This window comes from Schistocerca piceifrons, chromosome 8 (assembly GCF_021461385.2).
Source record: "Schistocerca piceifrons isolate TAMUIC-IGC-003096 chromosome 8, iqSchPice1.1, whole genome shotgun sequence".
Classification (NCBI taxonomy): Eukaryota; Metazoa; Arthropoda; class Insecta; order Orthoptera; family Acrididae; genus Schistocerca; species Schistocerca piceifrons.
In genome coordinates, this window is record NC_060145.1 from 417,107,760 (window position 1) to 417,132,755 (window position 24,996).

Consider the following 24,996-nt stretch of genomic DNA (forward strand, 5'->3'; position numbering starts at 1 on the left):
TGCACGATTCGTTACAGCCATGCGAATAAGATACCTGTCATCTCGACTGCTAGTGATACGAGGCCGCTGGGATCCAGCACAGCATTCCTTATTACCCTCCTGAACCCGCCGATTCCATATTCTGCTAACAGTCATTGGATCTCGACCAACGCGAGCAGCAATGCCGCGATACGATAAACCGCAATCGCGATAGGCTACAATCCGACCTTTATCAAAGTCTGAAACGTGATGGTACGCATTTCGCCTCCTTACACGAGGCATCACAACAACGTTTCACCAGGCAACGCCGGTCAACTGCTGTTTGTGTATAAGAAATCGGTAGGAAACTTTCCTCACGTCAGCACGTTGTAGGTGTCGCCACCGGCGCCAACCTTGTGTGAATGCTCTGAAAAGCTAATCATTTTGCATATCATAGCATCTTCTTCCTGTCGGTTAAATTTCGCTTCTGTAGCACATCACCTTCGTAGTGTAGCAATTTTAATGGCCAGTGGTGTACTTCACTATGCCACGTGGCAAGATTATGTGGATGGTGGCTGGAATTATATTAGGTTAGTATGTAAGTTCGTAATATTTTTTGCTTTTCACGTTAGTATTCCGGTTGTTATGGGTTTATTTATCGACTATCATTTTTATTTTTAGTTTACATCTTGTCAGTTGGAGCTGTGGACGCTAGAAAATAGAATGCCAAGTGAAGAAATCGGAATATTTTTGACATATTCTTCTGTTTAAGTTCAGTAGAGGGTTGGCAGAAACTTTTACGCTTTGTATGGGGATAATGCCACTGAACAGAGCAAGGCAAAAAACTGGCTTTCCCGTTTTGACATTAGTAAATCTCCACGTTCAGGAATACCTTCGGAGTTTGATGAAGATCATTTAAACGCATTAATACAGTGTACACAAGAACGGGCAAATGTGACGTACTGTGATCATTCCACCATTGTGCGACATTTGCATGCAATGGGGAAGGTTCAAAAGTCGAGTGTATGGTTACCGCACGCTCTAAGCCAAAATCACAGAAGTCAGCATGTGGCCGTATGTGCATCTCTGCTCGTCATCAATTGGTCTGTGAACATTTCCTAGCATTCCTATCGTGTATCGTTACTGGTGACAAGAAATGGTGTCTTTATGCTAACATCAGGAAAAGCAAGAAATGGTTGATCCCAAACAATGCAGCAACTCCCAATACAAAGACCTGCGTGCACCCACGAAAGATAATGTTATGCATTTGGTGGAACAGCAACTGTGTGGTATACTATGAATTGCAACGGTGTGGTGTACCACGAATTGCTTCGCTGAGGTGTAGTCAGCACTGGTGACATTTATTGTCAATAACTGAGACATCTTGCAGACGCAATGCAAGAACAACAACCAGGAAGACACCGTAAAGTGAGGTTACTCTACGATAACGCCTGCCCGCATTCTGTTGATCTGATTAAAAGCACTATGCAGGAGTGTGATTGGGAAGTCATTCCGCAACCATTTTATTCACCTGATCTTGCTTCCTCAGATTTTTATGTTTTCGCTCTCTAAGGAACAACCTTCAAGGAATATCCCATCCGGATGAAAATGCGCTCCTAACACGACTCGACGACTTCTTCATCTTAAAAACACGCGATTTCTACAGTCGTGGGAATGAAAAGTTACCCCTACGTTGGCTACTGTTGCAAACAGTGATGGCTAAAGTCTCTCTCACCTGTATCTCTTGCGTACAATAAACTTATGGAAAAACGCTACAAAGCTATACGCCAGCCCAATACGTCGATTAAACAACGTCCCAGTGGGGGAGAGGTCAGCCGCCAGCCAATCTCACTTCTTTCATGTGGGCCACATACAAGCTGTTTTTGGTACATGCAGAACTGGCTGCTAACTCTGCCCTTACTCCCTTCCCCCGCAGCATTGTGTCGGTCACAAAGCTATTCTATTCGAGCTACAGCAATGGCGCCGGATGCGATGATGCAGGAGTAGTGGCATCGGTTCGTTTTATTACGTATACGCATACGAAGGGTCTCGCATGCCCAACGTGTCTTGGCCATGTATCCACAATTACAGGGAATGAACATGTAAACTGTGAGCACTGTAGCAGGTGGAACCGCTTTCTCTCACCTTCCACCCTTTCCCCCGCTTAGCCCCTCCCCACCCACCGCAACAAATAATTATCCTGTAGCTTGCCCAGTGAGAATCTTGGAATCACACACATTTAGATTTCGTAAGAGAGTACAGTTGAGCGCACTGCCCAAATATCAGTACAGTATTCACAACGCAAGAATTTCCATTACACATTTATCGCGCATGGTCGCCGTCGGTAATGGTCTAATCTCTTCATTGTTTGAGAACTTTTGTGCCAGCAGAGATAATACGTAGACTTAGTATCGTCATTTTTGCATCTGATAAGTGTAGCGGTTAGAACATACTTTTAGGATATGGCAAAGCACTTACAGGACTAGCCCAATAAACAGGAAAGGGCTGGCAGAAATTGTGTGCAGACTTAGATCCTGTCACCTACTCGGCCTTACACAGCGGGTCGAGCTACTGTGCGAGAGCAGCCTACTCAGTTATGCACTAGCGCTCTCTTTTGAGTTCGAATGACGGAAACTGTCTTTGGTAAACCACCACCATCTAAAGATAGGAGCATAGAGTGATAACGGCTACAGCAGTCGATCGCTTGTATACCTAACGCTCAGTTGTGCTGGCATCTCATCCATCGAGTGACGAACGCCGCAGAAACTCACCACTGCCGCTGTAGCCTTTGCGACGCAGACGGATTCGTTTGTATTCAGTCGCACCGTAGGCTGCCCCTGACGCAGCAGCTTCAACTCCCGGGAATTGCAGAACACTGACAACACATAAATAGGTCCATGAGTCGTCTGCCTTCATCAGGCTCATAACGTGGCCTCTGCTCTGCCACTTGAACGCGACAACGAAAAGCGGTGGCCAGCAGATGTGATCCTAGAGTCGCACACGACACCTGCGACTACAGAGCCTCCCCGGCTTGCAGCAACCATAAAATGGCCCGTTCCCAGCTGTTTATGTCGACACTGGATGACAAGAGTCCTGCCAAAATGCCGTGTGGCCGTGTGGAAGTTACTCATACGCAGATGCTGAAACATTAAAGTGCAAACTCAAGGTTATATGGGACAACATGGGAGAGGCCTTTCTTAAAACCGGTAACTTTTGTGCTATGCACGCCGCCGTCATCTCAGACAGTTTAGAGCACCGTGTCTCATTTGAATGGGTGTCCAGCAATATCCCTTATCACCACTGCATCCAGCAGTATCACCAGCTCCAACCAACATCCACGTCATATGCCAATGGCCCAGTAGAGTTATAGAGGTAAAAAGGTAAAGAAGATAAATTGTCAGGTTTCTTGAACCGCTCCTCAATTGCCCTCACGAGGCTGAGTGAGCTCTGTTCCAACCGTGCCACCAAGGAAAGATCCCTGGCAGTACCGGAAATCCAACTCGGGCCTTCCTCACGGCAACCAGCAGCGAGAGTTGTAAAGGATGATTAAAAATTCAATGCCCATCTGACAGATGTTACAACAGAGCCAATAACAAACACAGGGTGCTTGACTGTTATGGGGACAAACGAAAGGGCGACAAGAGGGCACTGAAACAAGCAACTAAAATGACTCTGAGGACTATGGGACTTAATGTCTGAGGTCATCAGTCCCCTAGAACTTAGAACTACTTAAACCTAACTAACCTAAGGACATCACACACATCCATGCCCGAGGCAGGATTCGAACCCGCGACCGTAGCGGTCACGCGGTTCCAAACTGAAGCGCTTAGAATCGCACGGCCACACCGGCCGGCAACAAGCAACTAATCCTAATAAACAAAGGCCCAGAAACCAATGAATTTCCCGAAATGACATATTATCACTGAGTACATGAACACTTTGTAACAGAGTCCGCAGGGACCCAAACTGCAGATACTCACTTGGAAAGAAACACATTAAAACATATACTGTAGCTCCAAAAACACTGGTGTAGGCATGTGTATTCAAATACAGAGATTTTTAAATAGGCAGAATACGGCGCTGCTGTCAGCAACGCCTATATAAGACAACAAATGTCTGGGGCAGGTTAGATCGGTTAGTGCTGCTACAATGGCAGGTTATCAACATTTAAGTGAGTTTGAACGTGGTGTTATAGTTGGCGCACGAGCGATGGGACACAGCATCACCGAGGTAGTGATGAAGTGAGGATTTTCCCGTACGCCCATTTCACGAGTGTTCCGTGAATATCAGGAATCCGGTAAAACATTAAATCACCGACATCGCTGCGGCTGGAAAAAGATCGTGGAAGAACGGGACCAACGACGCCTGAAGAGAATCGTTCAATGTGACAGAACTGCAACCCTTCCGCAAATTGCTGCAGATTTCAGTGCTTGGCAACGTGCAAGTGTCAGCGTGCGAACTATTCAAAGAAACATCATCGACAACTCGTGTACCCTTGATGACTGCACGACACAAAGTTTTACGCCTCGCCTGGGTCCGTCAACACCGACATTGGAATGTTGATGACTAGAAACACGTTGCCTGTTTGGACGACACTCGTTTCAAATTGTATCGAGCGGATGGACGTGTACGGATATGGAGACAACCTCATGAATCCATGGGTCCCGCATGTCAGCAGGGGACTGTAATGGTGTCGAGCATGTGCAGTTGGAGTGATATGGGATCCCGATACGTCTATATACCACTCTGACTGGTGACAATTACGTAAGCATCCTGTCTGATCACCTGCATCCATTCATGTCGATTGTGCATTCCGACGTACTTGGGCAATTCCAGCAGGACAATGCGACACCCCACATATTCTGGGTTGCTATAGAGAGGCTCCAAGAGCACTCTTCTGAGTTTAAACACTTCTGCTAGCAACCAAACTTCTCAGACATAAAAATTATTAAGCATATCTGGGATGCCTTGCAATGTGCTTTTCAGAAGAGGTCTCCACCCCCTCTTACTCTTACGGATTTATGGACAGCCCTGCAGGATTCATTGTGTCAGTTCCCTATAGCACCACTTCTCACATTAGTCGAGTCCATGCCACGTCGTCTTGCGGCACTTCTGCGCGCTCGTGGGGTCCTACACGATATTATGCAGGTGTTCCAGTTTCTTTCGCCCTTCAGTGTATGATCCGCGCGACCACCGTTCGTGGGAAGGCAGTGCTCACTAAGTCTCCTCATCGACACTGGTACATGTTCAAAAAACCCAGGCGAGTTCCGGATGCACTGACATCCAACGACAATGCACTCCCAGAGTTCGTGAAACTGTCAACAGTTCTGGAAAACACCAAAGCTTTTAAATTCCTCCACACAAAAATGTCCAATGGGTTCAAGTGAGAGAACTCAGGGGTCATAGTATTGGCGAGGAAGTCTACAGGAAACCCGGAACTGGTGCTCTCCTCTGACAATGACCCACTCTTTTTGGGTCATGGTCTTATTTCCAGTGTGGAACGACATGTCCAATCTACTTTCTGAAGTCCCTACGTAATTAGTTGCTAGTTCCTTTAAGCTGAATTAGTAATTACATGATTATTTGTATTTGTGCTGGTGCCGGTGGACGAGTACTTAAGGTGTCGACCTCTTGAACTCAAGTTCACGGTTTCAAACCACGATGAGGTCAGTGGCATTTTCTTAGACTCAAAGGCCCACAGCAGGCCACATTCGTACAACAACGCAGCTTCTAAATGTGTGCTCTTAGAAAATTTAAATCTTAGGTTTCACTTTAAAATCGTTATTAGGAGCGCAGAAGTGGATATAAAACTGGAGAGAAACTGACCTCTGTACTTCCTATATGATAAATGAGAGATAGTCAATATTTCTCTTTTTTCCTGAACTTGCTCTTAAGTTGGATACTTTGGTAGTTTCTTAGTTCTCTTATGTTCTTTTATTGTAATTAAATGTCGCAATTTATTTATTGAACGAATTATGGCGTATTATCATTGTTGTATTGTAAACCTGAACAATGTAACAGTTAGATTTGGTTTTTGGAGAAAGGAGGTAAGAATGAGTGACAGAAATGTGAAGGGAACGAAAGAGAGACCACCAGATACGTGGAGCCTGAATAAAAATGAACTAGAATAACAAAATTTTGATGATTTATGTTTATTTTAAATTTTATTTTGTAGTTAGTATTGTTCTTTATTTCAAATATTAGTACTAACAAAATCAGAGAAGATGAACTGTGTCAAGCGGACAGCCATTGACAAACTCTCTATACAAATTCAAATAGCATTGTATAGTGTAAGCCATGACGCGACCGAAAGTCTGTACAGGCGTAAGACAGAATGCACAAAACACAAACCTCTGTATGAATATCAACCGATCACACTGTGATCAGAAACCAGAGACATCTTCTTGAGTAGTACAAATTCTTTAGGTACCATACGGAGCGCATCTACACTCCAGCTATGGCGAGCTACAGTCAACAAACTATGGATCACGATCTTTCCCAAGGAAGCCCTTGCATATGATGAAAATGTGAACTGAAAAAAATTGTGAAATCCTATACATTAAGGAGCGAAATAAGGACAACAAGCATACCTATAGGAAGATGGGATCTCGTTGGGAACCAAACCGATCAGTGTGGCTGCAGAGAACCACAAAATCCGTAGCTCTTGTTCCCCTACCTGTCGCGTTTGGCAACCTGTACGCAGTAATATCTTCATCTGTCCTAAGACAGTGCTGTCGACTACGCACGTTTCTGGCCGGACATAATTTAATAATTTTTCGGAGGCCAATTAGTGCCAAAGTTTAAAGGTAGTAGTGTATTACATCGCTTTGGTGAAGTGATGTGTCACAAGGCATCTAGGTCTACGGCGCTGCAGTCATGGACTGTGCGGCTGGTCCCGGCAGAGGTTCGAGTCCTCCCTCGAGCATGGGTGTGTGTGTTTGCCCTTAGGATAATTTAGGTTAAGTAGTGTGTAAGCTTAGGGACTGATGACCTTAGCAGTTAAGTCCCATAAGATTTCACACACACACACACAAGGCATCTACCTAACCGACCAATGATGATCACGACCATAAAAGTTTTATTTAAGTAATGAGTTAGTGTAGTATGCTGTTCGGAAGTTACTGCGTGTATTCTGCAGTCGGGACGACGATAGCAAGCTTACTGCTTTCGAACGTTACCTGCCGTTTGGGCGGTTATTTCTTGTCGTCTGATCTTGTCTTGGAAGATATGTTGCCCACCATGGAAGAAGAACTGCCGTCACAATCGCAATTACACCGAGAGAACGGAGGAAGTCGTTTTGGCTGTCACTTTTCTGTTATCTCTCATTCGCCTGAGAATGAACTTCGGTTAATATCAAATGAAACTGTAATTGATACAGCTCGTTTGTCAAAAAGTACTGTATGAGGTTTTCGAGTATTATAAGAATTATCAGTAAAATGCTGTTAAAGAAGAAAGCTTCTACATCATTTCTTTGAAAATTCAAATTTGTGAGAGGGTTTTTAAGTTCCAGCACAGAAGAGGTGGCAGAGGGAGACGTAGTCTACACCAGCGAAGACATACACGGACTTTGTTTTTTTCTTTTTTCGGTTTAAACACAAGAAGTTTGAATCATTAAACAACGGCTAGCGAAAGTTTATTCATGAATTTGGCACATAACATACAGACTGAGTAGAACACTCCAAAGTTTTAGTATTGCTGCTAATCACTCTCTTTAATGATATCTTGATATTATTTAAGCACTCTTGTACATGTACAATTCACACCAGCAATTGCTATTGCCTTGTGTTATTATGTGGACGTAATTTGTGTGCGTACTGTACGTAGCGCTTCTGAAACTAAATAAACAAATACATTTTTTTTAAAAGTTGCCTGGCGTATTGTTTAGCAGGTGTACTCACCGGCAGTGCGCAGCCTGTTGTGCATGGCTAAGGTCTGCGTCTTCTCGCACCTCGAGCACGGATAACCAACTCTGCAGAACGAGAAAACATTGTCACTATCATCAGAGAATAAACATGAAACCTATAAACAACAAGAACAATGACACTCTTTTCTAATCGGCTTTTGTTCTATATCTTGTATTTCCCTTTTTCCTTAGCATAATCTGTAAATTTTTTATCCATCTTGGTTGGCGAGCATCGCAGTTGTTCTTGTAGATTACGCTGAAGGAAATAATGCAACCAGCCACAAGTGTTGTTGAAACGATTTTATTATACCATCACTAGTTTCGGGCCTGAGCTCATCGTCAGATGATAGAGTTGACTTCTACGCAAGTTTTACATTTGCATCTTCTTGAAAAGCCCTCCTTTACATATTATAGGACAGCGGTTTGGTTTTCTGTTACAATCCATACTGATCAATGAACTAAACAAAACAAAATTATGGACGCATTTACGTACAAATGTAAACAAATGACGGATACATTTGTTGACATTCGTAACTAAATGCATCCGCCATATTGTTTTTAGTTCAGTTCATTGATTAGTATGGATTGTACCCACATGAAAAAAGTTTTGCATCACCCCAGTTCCCAGAACTCCTGAAGACGTTGACTGTGGATATTGTATCACAGACACAATCCCTTTGACTGTTCACATGTGTCACTAAACCCGACCAAAGATGTAAACAACCATGCATCAGCACCGCCTATTAGACGGAGGGGGTCTGACAACCGATCAGTTCCAGTCATTCCACCAGGAAGGAGGTACAAGGCTCGTGTTTAGTTCAACCATGCCTAGACGGTCATTACCGCGGTTCAGATGCGTCCGCATTGTTACTTTGTGCCAGGAAGGGCTCTCAACATGGGTAGTGTCCAGGCGTCTCAGAGTGAACCAAGGTAACGTTGTTCGGACATGGAAGAGATACAGGAACTGTCGACGACGTACCTCGCTCAGGCCGCCCAAGGCTATTACTGCAGTGGATGACCGCTACCTACGGATAATGGTTCGGAGGAACCCTGACAGCAACGCCACCACGTTGAATAATGCTTTTCGTTCAGCTACAGAACATCGTGTTACGTCTCAAACTGTGCGCAATAGGCTGCATGATGCGCAACTTCACTCCCGACGCCCAGGGTGAGGTCCATCTTTGCATCAACGACACAATACAGCGCGGTACAGATGGGCCTAGTAACATGCCGAATGGCCCCTTCAGGACTGGCATCACGTTCTCTTCACCGATGAGTGTCGTATGCCTTTAACCAGACAATCGTCAGAGATGTGTTTGGAGGCAACCCGGTCAGACTGAACCCCTTAGACACACTGTCCAGCGAGTGCATCAACGTGAAGGTCCCAGATGTTTTGGTGTGGCATTACGTGGGGCCGACGTTCGCCGCTTGTGGTCATGGAAGGCGCCCTAACGGATGTACGATACGTCAATGCCATTCTCTCACCGATAGTACAACCATATCGGCAGCATATTGGCGAGACATCCGTCTTCATGGACGACAATTCGCGCCCCCATCGTGCACATCTCGTGAATGACTTCCTTCAGAATAACAACATCGCTCGACTAGAGAGACCAGCATGTTCTCCAGATATGAAACTTATCTAAAATGCCTGGAACAGATTGAAAAGGGCTGTTTATGGACGACATGACCCAGCAACCACTCTGAGGGATCTACGCCGAATCGCCGTTGAGGAATGAGACAATCTGGACAAACAGTGCCTTGATAAACTTGTGGATAGTATGCCACGACGAATACAGGCATGCATCAATGCAAGAGGACGAGCTACTATGTATTAGAGGTACCGATGTGCACAGCAATCTGGACCACCACCTCTGAACGTCTCGCTGTATGGTGGTACAACATGTAATGTGTGCTTTTCATGAGCAATAAAAAGGACGGAAATGATGTTTATGTTGATCTCTATTCCAATTTTCTGTAGTGGTTCCGGAACTCTCGAAACTGAGGTGATGCAAAATATTTTTTGATGCGTGTAATAGAAAAGGAAACGTATCTGACATCTTGTTTTCAGTTCTTTCACAGATTGTAAAAGAAAATCAAACCTCTGTTCTATAATATTGAAAGGAGGGCTTTTCACGAAAACACTACGTTAAACTTGCAGAGAAGTCAACGCTATCATTTGACGATGGGCTAAGGCCCGAAACTAGTAATAATATAATAAAATCATCTCAAGAATAGTTGGAGCTGGTTGCAGTATTTCCTACAGTGTAATGTAACACTTTTGCCTGGTGCCTATATTCACAGTCAAAATTACATTTTTTTCCCTTAATATATTCTCGTCTAAGCAGCTGTACAGAATTTGGCGAACGGAAACTGGCAGTCTGGCAAAACGTCACTGAGTTAATAGATCTGAAACGCTGCTGTTTATAAACTTATAAGTTAGATGCACTATGGCACTTACGATAGCAGGGTAATCCCAAAAATTATTTGAACGTTATTATAGCCCAAGCCTCAAAATGCTTAACTCTAGTTTACACATAAAATAGGCAGAAGATGTTGAAACACGATTACACTAAATACGGTGCGATAGAGACGCACACTCAGTTAACATAGTTACATTCACTTTGTAATAGTAACAAAAGAACCATCTATCTGTCACCTTGCTCAGAATAACTGGTCATAAAGACTAAGTACTAAGACGTAATTATTAGTCAACTCTCCTGTACGCTTCGATGTATTTGTGCATTATGTTTGGGTCTATCATGTATCTATACTGTCTGGATTGCAGACAACTCAACAAATTTGTAAGTTGTCTGCAATTATAGTCATCTTATGTTTGCACAATGTTGACAAAAACCGTGTCAGTTAATCGACAACCAACTTTGTGGCACTGCAGATACGCCTTTTAAACAAACGTGGATTTTATAACACGTATACCAGTAATAAATCTAGACCGAAGAAGTTCGCTGTTCGACGTTCTAAATGTTCAAGAATACTCATGCGTCTCCATTACTTGGTACTGTATGGACTCGACAGACGTAATGCTGAGGAGTAGCACGCTTCTCTGTACTTTATCTTCTTTACACCTCTTAAACCGCGGGAAGTGTCTGGTAGACTGTACCGAAGACACACACGTGCTGAGTGCATTCCGATTCTTTGCACAAAATAAAATTGGAAAAATATGACTGGCTGTACAGCTTAGACACCATACTAGTTTTCCACACGCTAATGACAAGAGTGTGTGCAGATTGTGAAAGTAACTTACGTAACATCCTTAACACAGTAATTTTGTTCAGTCAGTAACTGTTAATATTCGTCTATTGATATTTACAGGATGAATAATTATGCTAACTGAATGACAGAAGTAAAGTTGTTTATGATTTGGTCCACCTTGTGCAAAAACAATTTTTTCTTGCCTTAGCAAAATACGTTTCACTGAAGCTATAGGACCAAATGGATTTCATCCTTGTTTCCAAATGCTGTTGTTTTTGTGGTTTTCTGTGTTACTATTTAACAAAAGTGACAGTGAAAGTTTTTCACAGTGAAGATAATGGGGAAACCAGAATGTGAAAGAAAACCAACTGTAATCCAAAACATAAAAAACCACAGTGTAGGATAAAAAGACAGAGATTTAGGAACCAGGTTTTAAATTGTAAGACATTTCCAGGGGCAGATGTGGACTCTGACCACAATCTATTGGTTATGACCTGTAGATTAAAACTGAAGAAACTGCAAAAAGGTGGGAATTTAAGGATATGGGACCTGGATAAACTAAAAGAACCAGAGGTTGTACAGAGATTCAGGGAGAGCATAAGGGAGCAATTGACAGGAATGGGGGAAATAAATACAGTAGAAGAAGAATGGGTAGCTTTGAGGGATGAAGTAGTGAAGGCAGCAGAGGATCAAGTAGATAAAAAGACGAGGGCTAGTAGAAATCCTTGGGTAACAGAAGGAATATTGAATTTAATGGATGAAAGGAGAAAATATAAAAATGCAGTAAGTGAAACAGGCAAAAAGGAATACAAACGTCTCAAAAATGAGATCGACAGGAAGTGCAAAATGGCTAAGCAGGGATGGCTAGAGGACAAATGTAAGGATGTAGAGGCCTATCTCACTAGTGGTAAGATAGATACCGCCTACAGGAAAATTAAAGAGACCTTTGGAGATAAGAGGACGACTTGTATGAATATCAAGAGCTCAGATGGAAACCCAGTTCTAAGCAAAGAAGGGAAAGCAGAAAGGTGGAAGGAGTATATAGAGGGTCTATACAAGGGCGATGTACTTGAGGACAATATTATGGAAATGGAAGAGGATGTAGATGAAGATGAAATGGGAGATATGACACTGCGTGAAGAGTTTGACAGAGCACTGAAAGACCTGAGTCGAAACAAGGCCCCCGGAGTAGACAATATTCCACTGGAACTACTGACGGCCGTGGGAGAGCCAGTCCTGACAAAACTCTACCATCTGGTGAGCAAGATGTATGAAACAGGCTAAATACCCTCAGACTTCAAGAAGAATATAATAATTCCAATCCCAAAGAAAGCAGGTGTTGACAGATGTGAAAATTACCGAACTATCAGCTTAATAAGTCACAGCTGCAAAATACTAACACGAATTCTTTACAGACGAATGGAAAAACTAGTAGAAGCCAACCTCGGGGAAGATCAGTTTGGATTCCGTAGAAACACTGGAACACGTGAGGCAATACTGACCTTACGACTTATCTTAGAAGAAAGATTAAGGAAAAGCAAACCTACGTTTCTAGCATTTGTAGACTTAGAGAAAGCTTTTGACAATGTTGACTGGATTACTCTCTTTCAAATTCTAAAGGTGGCAGGGGTAAAATACAGGGAGCGAAAGGCTGTTTACAATTTGTACAGAAACCAGATGGCAGTTATAAGAGTCGAGGGACATGAAAGGGAAGCAGTGTGAAAAAGCTTGCACAGGATAGAGTAGCATGGAGAGCTGCATCAAACCAGTCTCAGGACTGAAGACCACAACAACAGGATAAAAAGAAATAAAATTAAAAAAAAAAAACAGGGTAAAAGAAGAAAAAGTTCTGTTCGCTCAACGCGAAGCCCGTCAAAAAATAATTTCGTTTCCAAACAAACACAGACGCAAGGGCTTCAACTTCAAGATGAGTTCTAGAAGTTATGTTTACATATCTGGTCGATATCCAAGCAGCAGAATCAGTCATTATTCAAAAATTATTTTAGACTAGTATGGTTTCGTAAAAATATAAACGAAGACTTCTGTATCTTTCGCATATGCCGTTACTTCAAAATAAACGTAGACACTAACGTGACAACATGAGCAATATTATCTACTGAACAAGCTGATTATGAGCAGAAAATCGAAACTGTTTATTCACCACTTGCAGGAGACATATATTGTGAAGATACAATCTGTTGAGACTTTTTTACTTACGTTAACGCGACAAAACGCAAACATAAATCTCCGTCAGATCCCGCCACTTAAAACATGAAGCGCAACGTGACTGAGTTCTGCAGTGTTAACAATAATCTCTGGTGATTAGAGCCGTTAAAATATTACTCTGAAAACAGTTCTCCTTCGTTAAGTATTACGTATTAAAACGTCTTCTATTTATGAAACAAAACTGAATTGATCACGTCTGCATATTGTATGTATATTACCAAAGATGTCTACAATCCCTTTCCTTTATTTGCTCACTTGTTTTCAGGAGGAATCTCCCATCTCATACTCAGTCTGTCCTTCGAACATCAAAAAAATGGTCCAAATGGCTCTGAGCGCTATGGGACTTAACTTCTATGGTCATCAGCCCCCTAGAACTTAAAACTACTTAAACCTAACTAACCTAAGGACATCACACACATCCATGCCCGAGGCAGGATTCGAACCGCGACCGTAGCGGTCGCGCGCTTCCGGACTGATCCAAGATGGCCGCCGAGTAAGTGACGCCAGAAACTATTTCCAGAAAGTTAAGTGATTTAGACAGGAATATAATTTAGTTTAACACCGACAACAAATTAAATACGTGCATTAGTGTATCGTTTAGTCTTGCCATTAAAGGTTTCACTTTTTTGCGTATTTTTTCAGAAAACACGAAAAGATCGTAACTTCGCGAAGTCGCGTTTAGGCTTAAATTTTGTAAACGTGTTTGTTTCTTGTTTCACGGTAATCTGACTAGTTTCTCGGTAACAAATAAGTAAACTACCGTAAATAGCGTATAACTTCATTGTTTTAATACAGATTTCAGAAAACAGCGTAACTTTATATCAGAAACTTGCTTATATACATTTGTTTATAGGCCTAATTCTCGTAACGTTTTTGGAGAATCAGACTTAAAGTATCTCGTTTAATTGTCCTTTTTTTCATTCCATCGAGTGAAATATATCATAAATAGCGTATACCTTCATTTTTTTAATACAGATCTCAGAAAAACAGCGGGATTTTAAATCAGAAACTTGCTTATATACATTTGTGAATAGACTTAATTCTTGTAACGTCTTTTTTGATTTTCGGTAATTTAATTGATTTAGTCTAGCTAAAGTATTATTTTCGCCATGAGTGAGAAGTGCCTGACTTGCCGTAGAATTGTTAGTTCCGGGGTTTGGTGTGATCGATCCAATAGTTTTTTTCATTGGGGGGACTGCAGTGGCGTGGGTGTCGGGAAAGTGGATCAGGCTCATCAGTGGTTATGTAGGATTTGCAGCAGAGATAGGAAGATAGTGGAACAGGAGGGGAAAATTGCTGCCCTTCAGGCTGAGCTCGATCAGGCTAGGGAAGATCTGGACAGGTTAAGGAGGGAGAAGGGCAAAGAGAGGTGGGAAGTGGCAACAGGTAACAGAAGGAGCAGGCCTAGAGCTAAGTCTGACAGCTTTGTGGTGAATGTCAAGAATAAGTTTGACCTGTTGCTTCAGTTAGAAACTGATGAGCCTCAAGCAGAGGTAGGTGTAGACAGGACACAACAAACTTTCAATAGGAAATTGAAAAAGAATGTAGGAAAGTCATCGAAAAGGAAGAAAGTTTTGTTGTTGGGCGGTTCTCATGCCAGAGGTGTAGGCCAACTTCTGCAGGAGGAATTAGGACCAGAATAACAGGTCACAAATTTTTTCAAACCAAGGTGCTAGTCTGGATCAGGTGACAGAGGATTTAGGTTCACTTTGTAAAGGATTTACCAGGGAAGACATCGTGGTTATTGTGGGAGGGATAGGGAACAGTATCGACATAGATCCTGGGTACAGTATAGAGTGTGACCTGGTAAAGATTGCGTCGGCATCGAGACACACCAATGTTGAATTTGTATCTGTCCTGAGACGCCATGACCGGCCTCATTTGAATTTCTGTTGGGAGAGATAATTTGGAGTTGGAACGGCTGCCTGGGTCGGGTGCGGGGGCTCATATTGGTGTGGTTCCTGTTGATTCTCTCAGTAGGTGGGACTATACCAGGCACGGCCTACATCTCAACAGGAAAGGGAAGGGTAAGCTGGCTGTGGTAATAGCAGGAAATTTAAGGGGGGGAGGCACTGCCATGAATGGTAAAATACCAAGTGGTTACAGGTGTTGGAGCAGCACCTTTTTTAGGATAGGTAAGACAGAAAGATGTCAAGTTCTACGAGAGGTCAGGATTGAAACATATCTTCAGTTTAGGAAAGAAATTAAACAGCACAATTCTAGCACATTGGATCACCAATCACAGCCATCAATTATAAATTTTCACCAATTACCAGAAATTTTATCTCCACCAAGTTGTATCTCAGTCCTAGGTAATTGCATTGATGAATTAAAGTCACCCAACCCAGTTGACATTATCTGCCTCTCTGAACACCATGTGACCACTGGTATAGGAACTAGGCCTAAGCACAATGAGAAACTCAGACAGGAGAGTACTGCAAATGTTAGAATAAGGAAAGGTTCTCATAAAAGTATAATTAAAAATAATGTAAGTATATTTCATCAAAATATTGGGAGTTTAAAGAATAAAATAGATGAGCTTCTGGTTTGTTTAGAAGATTTAGAAGCTGAGGATGAAATAAATATACTATGCCTGTCTGAGCATCACATTGTTACTGATATGGACAAGGTAAATGTAAGTGGATATAAGCTCTCTGCACATGTAATGAGAGAAAATATGGAGAAAGGAGGAGTTGCCATATATGTCAAAAGTTATCGTTGTGCAAAAAGTATAGAAACAAAAAAGTTTTGTGTAGAGAAACATATAGAAGCATGTGCCTGTGAGCTTAAATTAAATAAAGGCACATTTATAATTGTAACTGTATATAGGTCCCCATCAGGAAATTTTCATCTATTTCTGAAAAATTTGGACTCCTTGTTGTGCTATCTGTCAGACAGGGGGAAGCAAATACTTCAATGTAGATTCTCTGAAAGAGGGTAATAGGAAAAATGACCTTGAAGTATTACTCGGTTCTTTCAATTTGACACCCGTTATTGATTTTCCTACCCAGGTGGTAAAGGATAGCAGCTCACTGATAGATAACTTCTTTACAGATCAAGATAAGTTTAACCAGATAAATGCTCAGCCTGTTTAGAATGGTCTTTCTGATCATGGTGCACAGCTAGTTACAATATATGACATAGCTCCATTCGGCAGTACTAAACAGTCCTCCAAAGTAGTACGTTCAGTCAACGATTTAACAATTGCAAATTTCAGGGAAAGCCTACAGAAGTTAGACTGGGATGAGGTGTACCGTGAACCTGATGCCAATTTAAAATATAATTTATTTCATGACACTTTTGTAAATGCATTTGAACTGCTTCCCCAAGAAAACAGTTAAATATACTCGTAAAAAAACCGTGTAACAAACCATGGCTTACTAAGGGTATAAAAATATCTTGTAACCGGAAAAGGGAAATGTATCCGACAGCAAGAAAGAGTAGTGACCCAGAAACTATCAAACATTATAAAAACTACTGTGCTATATTAAGAAAAGTTATTAAAAAATCCAGAAGTATGTGTATCATGTCTGAAATCAGCAACTCTGATAATAAAATTAAAACAATTTGGAATATTATTAAAAGAGAAACAGGTCAACCAAGAGCACAGGAAGACAGTATTACCATCAAATTGAATGAAAACTATACGAACACAAAAGTCAGAAGTTGAAAATATTTTGAATAATCATTTTCTAAATGTTGTGGATATAGTAGGATCCAGGTGTTCATTAGAAGATGTAAGGCTGTTAATGGAAGAGGCCATACTTATGCAATTTGATACAATTGAAATCTCACCCACTTCTCCCTCTGAAATTAGGAAAATAATAAACTTGCTTAGAAGCAAAAACTCACATGGAATTGATGGCATTTCCAGCAAAATACTAAAAGCTTGTTCTCAACAGATAAGTAAGATTCTCAGCCACCTGTGTAATAGCTCTCTGGAACAGGGCATTTTCCCTGATAGACTGAAATATGCTATTGTTATACCTTTGCATAAAAAAGGGGATAGATCCGATGTCAACAATTACCGTTCAATCTCCCTTCTAACAGCTTTATCCAAAATTTTTGAGAAAGTAATGTATTCAAGAGTAGCTTCATATATCTGTAAAAAGGAAGTACTAACAAAATGTCAGTTTGGTTTCCAGAAAGGTTTTTCAACAGAAAATGCCATATATGCTTTCACCAATCAAATTTTGAATGATCTGAATAACCGAACACCACCCATTGGGATTTTTTGTGATCTCTCAAAGGCTTTTGATTGAGTAAATCATGAAATTCTGCTAGACAAGCTCAAGTATTGTGGCATGAGTGGGACGGTGCACAAATGGTTTAATTTGTACCTAACTGGAAGAGTGTAGAAAGTTGAAATAAGCAGTTCTCATAATATGCAAAGATCAGCACATTCCTCAAACTGGGGAACTATCAAGAATGGGGTTCCACAAGGGTCGGTCTTGAGTCCTTTGTTGTTCTTAATATATATTAATGACTTGGCATTCTATATTCATGAAGAGGCAAAGTTAGTTCTCTTTGCTGATGATACAAGTATAGTAATCACACCTGACAAACAAGAATTAACTGATGAAAGTGTCAATAATGTCTTTCAGAAAATTACTAAGTGTTTCCTTGTAAATGGACTCTCACTGAATTTTGATAAGACACAGTTCCGTACAGTAAATGGTATGACGCCATTAATAAATATGGACCTTAATCAGAAGCATATAGCTAAGGTAGAATATTCCAAATTTTTAGGTGTGTCCATTGATGAGAGATTAAATTGGAAGAAACACATTGATGATCTGCTGAAACGTTTGAGTTCACCTACTTATGCAATAAGGGTCATTGCAAATTTTGGTGATAAACATCTTAGTAAATTAGCTTACTACGCCTATTTTCACTCATTGCTTGCATATTGCATCATATTTTGGGGTAATTCATCACTGAGGAATAAAGTATTTATTGCACAAAAGTGTGTAATCAGAATAATAGCTAGAGTCCACCCAAGATCATCCTGCAGGCATTTATTTAAGGATCTAGGGATATTCACAGTAGCTTCTCAGTATATATACTCTCTTATGAAATTTGTTATTAACAACCAAACCCAATACAAAAGTAAATGCAGTGTGCATAACTACAATACTAGGAGAAAGGATGATCTTCACCATTCAAGATTAAATCTAACTTTGGCACAGAAAGGGGTGAATTATACTGGCACTAAAGTCTTTGGTCACTTACCAAATAGTATCAAAAGTCTGACAGATAACCAACAAGTATTTAAGAAGAAATTAAAAGAATTTCTGAATGACAACTCCTTCTACTCCATAGAGGAATTTTTAGATATAAATTAAGAAATAAAGAAAAAACCAAACAAAAAAATTATTTAAAAAAAACAATAAATAAGAAAAGTTGTTGTATTAACTTAATTATGTTGTTAAATTAACTTAATTATGTCATGAATTGGAAAATTTGACTCGTTCCACATCATTACGAAATATCTTATTCATGATCCATGGAACTAATATTAATCTAATCTAATCTAATCTAATCTAGCCCCTAGAACCGCTCGGCTACCGTGGTCGGCTTCGAACATCACTCACTCTTTTCACAGCGTAAAAATATTTATGGAGTGAGCATCCAGGTGTGCAAAACTGGATTTCTGCCGTCAACGTAAGAAATGAAACCCTGAATTATTTGTTATTATGCAAATGAGGTAATATAGAAAAATTACACATGTATTGTGGTGCTAGTAAAAATTATTATTTATTTAGCACCACAGGAAGGAAACTATGGTGAACGCACACTTACATGTGTTTCAAAATTAGTTGCGATGGAGACGACAAACAGACAAACGAAAGTCTCTGTATGTTCATCTTTTAAGCGAGGGTTGCGGGACTCGGCTGTTCGATAGAGGATGTCAGATCACACAACCTTCAGTCGTCAATTTTCAACCTTATTTTATTTGGCAACTAGTTTCAGCGTTTTACTACGCCATCTTCAGGCCCATGACCGACGTGTATGAGTAATCTACCTCGCTTGTGATCAAAACAGGGGTCAGCAATACTGGCATCAGTAGATGTCTAAGGCGGCCGCGGTGGTCTCGCGGTTCTAGGCGCTCAGTCCGGAACCGCGATACTGCTACGGTCGCATGTTCGAATCCTGCCTCGGGCATGGATGTGTGTGATGTCCTTAGGTTAGTTAGTTCTAAGTTCTAGGGGACTGATGACCACAGCAGTTGAGTCCCATAGTGCTCAGAGCCATTTGAGCCATTTTAGTAGATATCTAATTGCTGCAGGGACCACTTCAAATATCAACTGCGGACACTTAGAAGAACATTCAAACCACGCCACTCAAAGGTGAAAACCCAAAGGCTCATTACTCCGATATGTGTATATAATTTTTATAGAGTTTACGTTTTTGCTGTGTCCATTACGGGCACTTATTATTCTCTCCCCAGCGATAAAACTGAGGTACTTCTTTGAGAAGTGCTCTGTTCGAACAAAACGTGCAGCTCGTTGGGTTGGCTGATGACACTGTAGTTTTGGTGACTGGAGGTGGTTCTTTACATGAAGCTAACATGGGCGATACGGGATCCATATTCTTCAGCGAGAAGGTTGGTTTGAGTCTGTCGACGGAGACGGCCCTCTGTCCATAGGGTGTTTCAATTACGAAGTGTTTTTAGAGCCTGGATGTACCAGATATGGTCAATCATAAGCTGCAGAGGTTTCCTCTGTGCGTCATGACTTACTTGAAGAGTTCCTGGATTGATGAGGACAGACATTGTAGCATGACGTCGAACATTAACTGGCTCAAGGGAAGCAATGTGCCGGTTCAAGTTGAAGTTGGAGTGACACATTCCAGTGGCGTAGGATCAAAGAAATCGGCTGGAAGTGTAGTTGTCATATCGAAGTCATTTCTGCAGCATTGGTGCTATATTTTGGAATCTCATAAGAACAGAGACACATTAAAAACGTTGGAAAGCTGTCAATCCAGTCATCTGAAAGCCGAGCTCCTTATGCTGTTTCGGTGTTGCGATGCTACCGTCCAACTTTGCCGTTCGACGTGGGACGGTAAGCAATGGTTTCATTGTGGCGTATAACTAGTATCTTTGTGAATTGAGTGAATAATTGACACTCAAATAGCCGTCCTCTGTCGGTGGTGAAGCTTTTCAGGGCTCCAGAACATGCTAAGAGAGTACTGATAACAGTTTCTGTAGAGATGTCCTTCAGTGGAACTGCCGCTGGCCAACGTGTAAACCTGTCCATCATTGTTAAGAGACAGGTGAAGCCGTGAGAGCAAGGTAATGAATACACTAGATCAAAATGCATATGCGACAAGCGACTGTCAGTTCACTGAAAACTTTACAAGCACTGTCTGTATGTTTTGAAGTTTTTGCTCGTTGATAGCGAACACATGTTTTTGCCCACAGCTTTACATCTTATTTCAATGGTGGTCAAATGAAACGTCGAATCAAGTCTACAGCACCTTTGATGTCAGGGTGAGCCAAGCCATGAAGTGTATGGAAGACTTATTGGCAGAAGGATGGAGGAACATATAGCCTGAGTTTATACGTAGAATTGTCACAAAGCAGCTGTGACCCATCTGGTAATAATATTGTTACAAACGCTAAGGAACAGGAGTTTGAACTATTCACTTTGGCCGTATCTGGGTCACTGCTTTGCGTCATTGCAATATGTTTGAATGAAACGCTGGATGGCGACAAGATGTCTGCAACTTTGGAACATATATCAGTAGGTATAGTCTCTCCTCCACGAAGGTATCGAATACCAGCGGTGAGCTGGCTGGAAAATTCCAGATGGCGCAGTTACCTGCGTGTTGCTTTTTCTGGGCGCTATTTAAAGGCAAATGTTAATGGATTGTGGTATGTGGATACTGTGAATTCTCTTCCTTCCAAAAGATAATCGAAATGTTTCACTGCCGAATATGCTGCCAACAGTTCACGGCCCTATGTACTATAGTTACGTGGTGTGTCAGTGGAAAACCTGAAGAAAAACACAACTGGTTCAGGTGTTCCTTCCAGCAGCTGGTGTAAAGAAGCATCTATAGCATAGCCCGTAGCATCAACCATCAAAATTAAGGGAAGATCTGTTGAGAGGTGAGCAAGCTGAGTTGCATAAGCTTGTTCTTCTTTTAATTTCTTGAACGATTTTTCCGCTTCGTCTGTCCATGTAACAAAGCGATTATCCTTCTCCTTGTTGTTCTTGCACAAGTTAAACAAAGGTAGTTGCATTTCTCCAATATTTGGTAACATACGAATGTATAGAAATTTAACACTCTTAGAAGTAGGTCCGCTACTATTTTGTGATAAGGAAAGTCCTTGGTTACTTTCACTTGTTTCTAATGGTGAAAGTTCTTGATGAGACACATAATAATACAAGAATGATATCCCTTTCTCTCCAAAACTGCATTTTCCTTCGTTAACCTTAAGATGATATTCATCAAGCCATTGAAGAAGCTGTTTCAGACGTATTACACGTTTTCATTTGATACTGAAGTACCGATAATATCATCTGACTAGGAACATACAAAAGTCAAATCATGCGAAATGCTGTGAACAGATCGGTGGAATGTTTGTACTGCACTGCCTACACCGACTGAAAGCTACAAAAATTTGAAAATTCCAAATAATGTGGTAACAGCTGTTTTAGGCTAATCTTATGGTGCAACAGAAATGTCATGATAAGCTCGGATGAAGTCAGTTTTAGAGAATATCTTTCTGTTAGAAAATTAGCAATTGAAATCTTCATCTACATCTACATTTATACTCCGCAAGCCACCCAACGGTGTGTGGCGGAGGGCACTTTACGTGCCACTGTCATTACCTCCCTTTCCTGTTCCAGTCGCGTATGGTTCGCGGGAAGAACGACTGTCTGAAAGCCTCCGTGCGCGCTCTAATCTCTCTAATTTTACATTCGTGATCTCCTCGGGAGGTATAAGTAGGGGGAAGCAATATATTCGATACCTCATCCAGAAACGCACCCTCTCGAAACCTGGCGAGCAAGCTACACCGCGATGCAGAGCGCCTCTCTTGCAGAGTCTGCCACTTGAGTTTGTTAAACATCTCCGTAACGCTATCACGGTTACCAAATAACCCTGTGACGAAACGCGCCGCTCTTCTTTGGATCTTCTCTATCACCTCCGTCAACCCGATCTGGTACGGATCCCACACCGATGAGCAATACTCAAGTATAGGTCGAACGAGTGTTTTGTAAGCCACCTCCTTTGTTGATGGACTACATTTTCTAAGGACTCTCCCAATGAATCTCAACCTGGTACCCGCCTTACCAACAATTAATTTTATATGATCATTCCACTTCAAATCGTTCCGCACGCGTACTCCCAGATATTTTACAGAAGTAACTGCTACCAGTGTTTGTTCCGCTATCATATAGTCATAAATAAAGGATTCTTCTTTCTATCTTGTAAGTATGCTATTGGATAACGGTCTGGTATTGTGACAGTGTTTAAAACTCTATAATCTCCACAGTGGCACCATGTTCCATCGTTATTTGAAACGAGATGGAAAGGACTAGACCAGCAGCTTTAGGAAGGATGACATATGCCAAGATTGACCATCTGTTGAAACTCAAGTTTTGCTTGCGCTAATTTTTCTGGTCACGAGCGTCTGGCTCATGCATGCACTGGAGGACCTGTTGCTGTGATTGTGTTGCACATTAACTCCAGGAAAATCGTGATTAGGTTTTTCCGTGAGAAGTTTAGGATATATCTTTAGCAAGTCTCGATATTTATTCTAGAGGTCAATCAAAAACAGTAAAGTGTCAATAGGTACGTCTGCAGAGGCGATACTAGCGATTAAAGTTTCTCGGTCAAGCAACTTTTTAGACTTAACGTCACGCGACAGACGATAATGCATCAAGAACTCCGCTCCAATAATTAAATGAATTTTATCCATAGTGGATGCTGTTGAACTCCGTGACTGTTCCTTTATAGGGTGTAGAAAAATTTCCGCTACCAGTCACAATAAAAGGTTATTTATTTGTCACATGACCGGTTTCGGGCTTGCACCCATCTTCAGGTGTTTATACATTCATGTGCATGTTTATATGCTTGATATCACTGTATAAATACAAAAAAAAATTATTTGCTGGTGACTAAACAGATACAAGTGGGACAATTGTAAGTGTCAAGGCAGCATTTGTCGAAAATATACACTCCTGGAAATTGAAATAAGAACACCGTGAGTTCATTGTCCCAGGAAGGGGAAACTTTATTGACACATTCCTGGGGTCAGATACATCACATGATCACACTGACAGAACCACAGGCACATAGACACAGGCAACAGAGCATGCACAATGTCGGCACTAGTACAGTGTATATCCACCTTTCGCAGCAATGCAGGCTGCTATTCTCCCATGGAGACGATCGTAGAGATGCTGGATGTAGTCCTGTGGAACGGCTTGCCATGCCATTTCCACCTGGCGCCTCAGTTGGACCAGCGTTCGTGCTGGACGTGCAGACCGCGTGAGACGACGCTTCATCCAGTCCCAAACATGTTCAATGGGGGACAGATCCGGAGATCTTGCTGGCCAGGGTAGTTGACTTACACCTTCTAGAGCACGTTGGGTGGCACGGGATACATGCGGACGTGCATTGTACTGTTGGAACAGCAAGTTCCCTTGCCGGTCTAGGAATGGTAGAACGATGGGTTCGATGACGGTTTGGATGTACCGTGCACTATTCAGTGTCCCCTCGACGATCACCAGTGGTGTACGGCCAGTGTAGGAGATCGCTCCCCACACCATGATGCCGGGTGTTGGCCCTGTGTGCCTCGGTCGTATGCAGTCCTGATTGTGGCGCTCACCTGCACGGCGCCAAACACGCATACGACCATCATTGGCACCAAGGCAGAAGCGACTCTCATCGCTGAAGACGACACGTCTCCATTCGTCCCTCCATTCACGCCTGTCGCGACACCACTGAAGGCGGGCTGCACGATGTTGGGGCGTGAGCGGAAGACGGCCTAACGGTGTGCGGGACCGTAGCCCAGCTTCATGGAGACGGTTGCGAATGGTCCTCGCCGATACCCCAGGAGCAACAGTGTCCCTAATTTGCTGGGAAGTGGCGGTGCGGTCCCCTACGGCACTGCGTAGGATCCTACGGTCTTGGCGTGCATCCGTGCGTCGCTGCGGTCCGGTACCAGGTCGACGGGCACGTGCACCTTCCGCCGACCACTGGCGACAACATCGATGTACTGTGGAGACCTCACGCCCCACGTGTTGAGCAATTCGGCGGTACGTCCACCCGGCCTCCCGCATGCCCACTATACGCCCTCGCTCAAAGTCCGTCAACTGCACATACGGTTCACATCCACGCTGTCGCGGCATGCTGCCAGTGTTAAAGACTGCGATGGAGCTCCGTATGCCACGGCAAACTGGCTGACACTGACGGCGGCGGTGCACAAATGCTGCGCAGCTAGCGCCATTCGACGGCCAACACCGCGGTTCCTGGTGTGTCCGCTGTGCCGTGCGTGTGATCATTGCTTGTACAGCCCTCTCGCAGTGTCCGGAGCAAGTATGGTGGGTCTGACACACCGGTGTCAATGTGTTCTTTTTTCCATTTCCAGGAGTGTATCTGTACTTACATAAAGCTGAAGCATCATTTTTATAGTTATCTTGTGCTGACCGTTTTTCCACTTAGTTACACATTATCATTTTCAC

General features: G+C 42.3%; 1 protein-coding gene across 1 annotated transcript in view; it reads right to left on the reverse strand.

The window, feature by feature from the left end:
- Positions 1-24,996, reverse strand: part of LOC124711192 (scavenger receptor class B member 1) — a 685,541-nt gene that overhangs the window by 611,484 nt on the left and 49,061 nt on the right. Inside the window, exon 2 of the mRNA XM_047241121.1 lies at positions 7,857-7,927. Within this exon, the coding sequence (XP_047097077.1) occupies positions 7,857-7,881 (25 nt within the window). The 5' untranslated portion in view covers positions 7,882-7,927. The remainder of the gene's footprint in view (positions 1-7,856; positions 7,928-24,996) is intronic.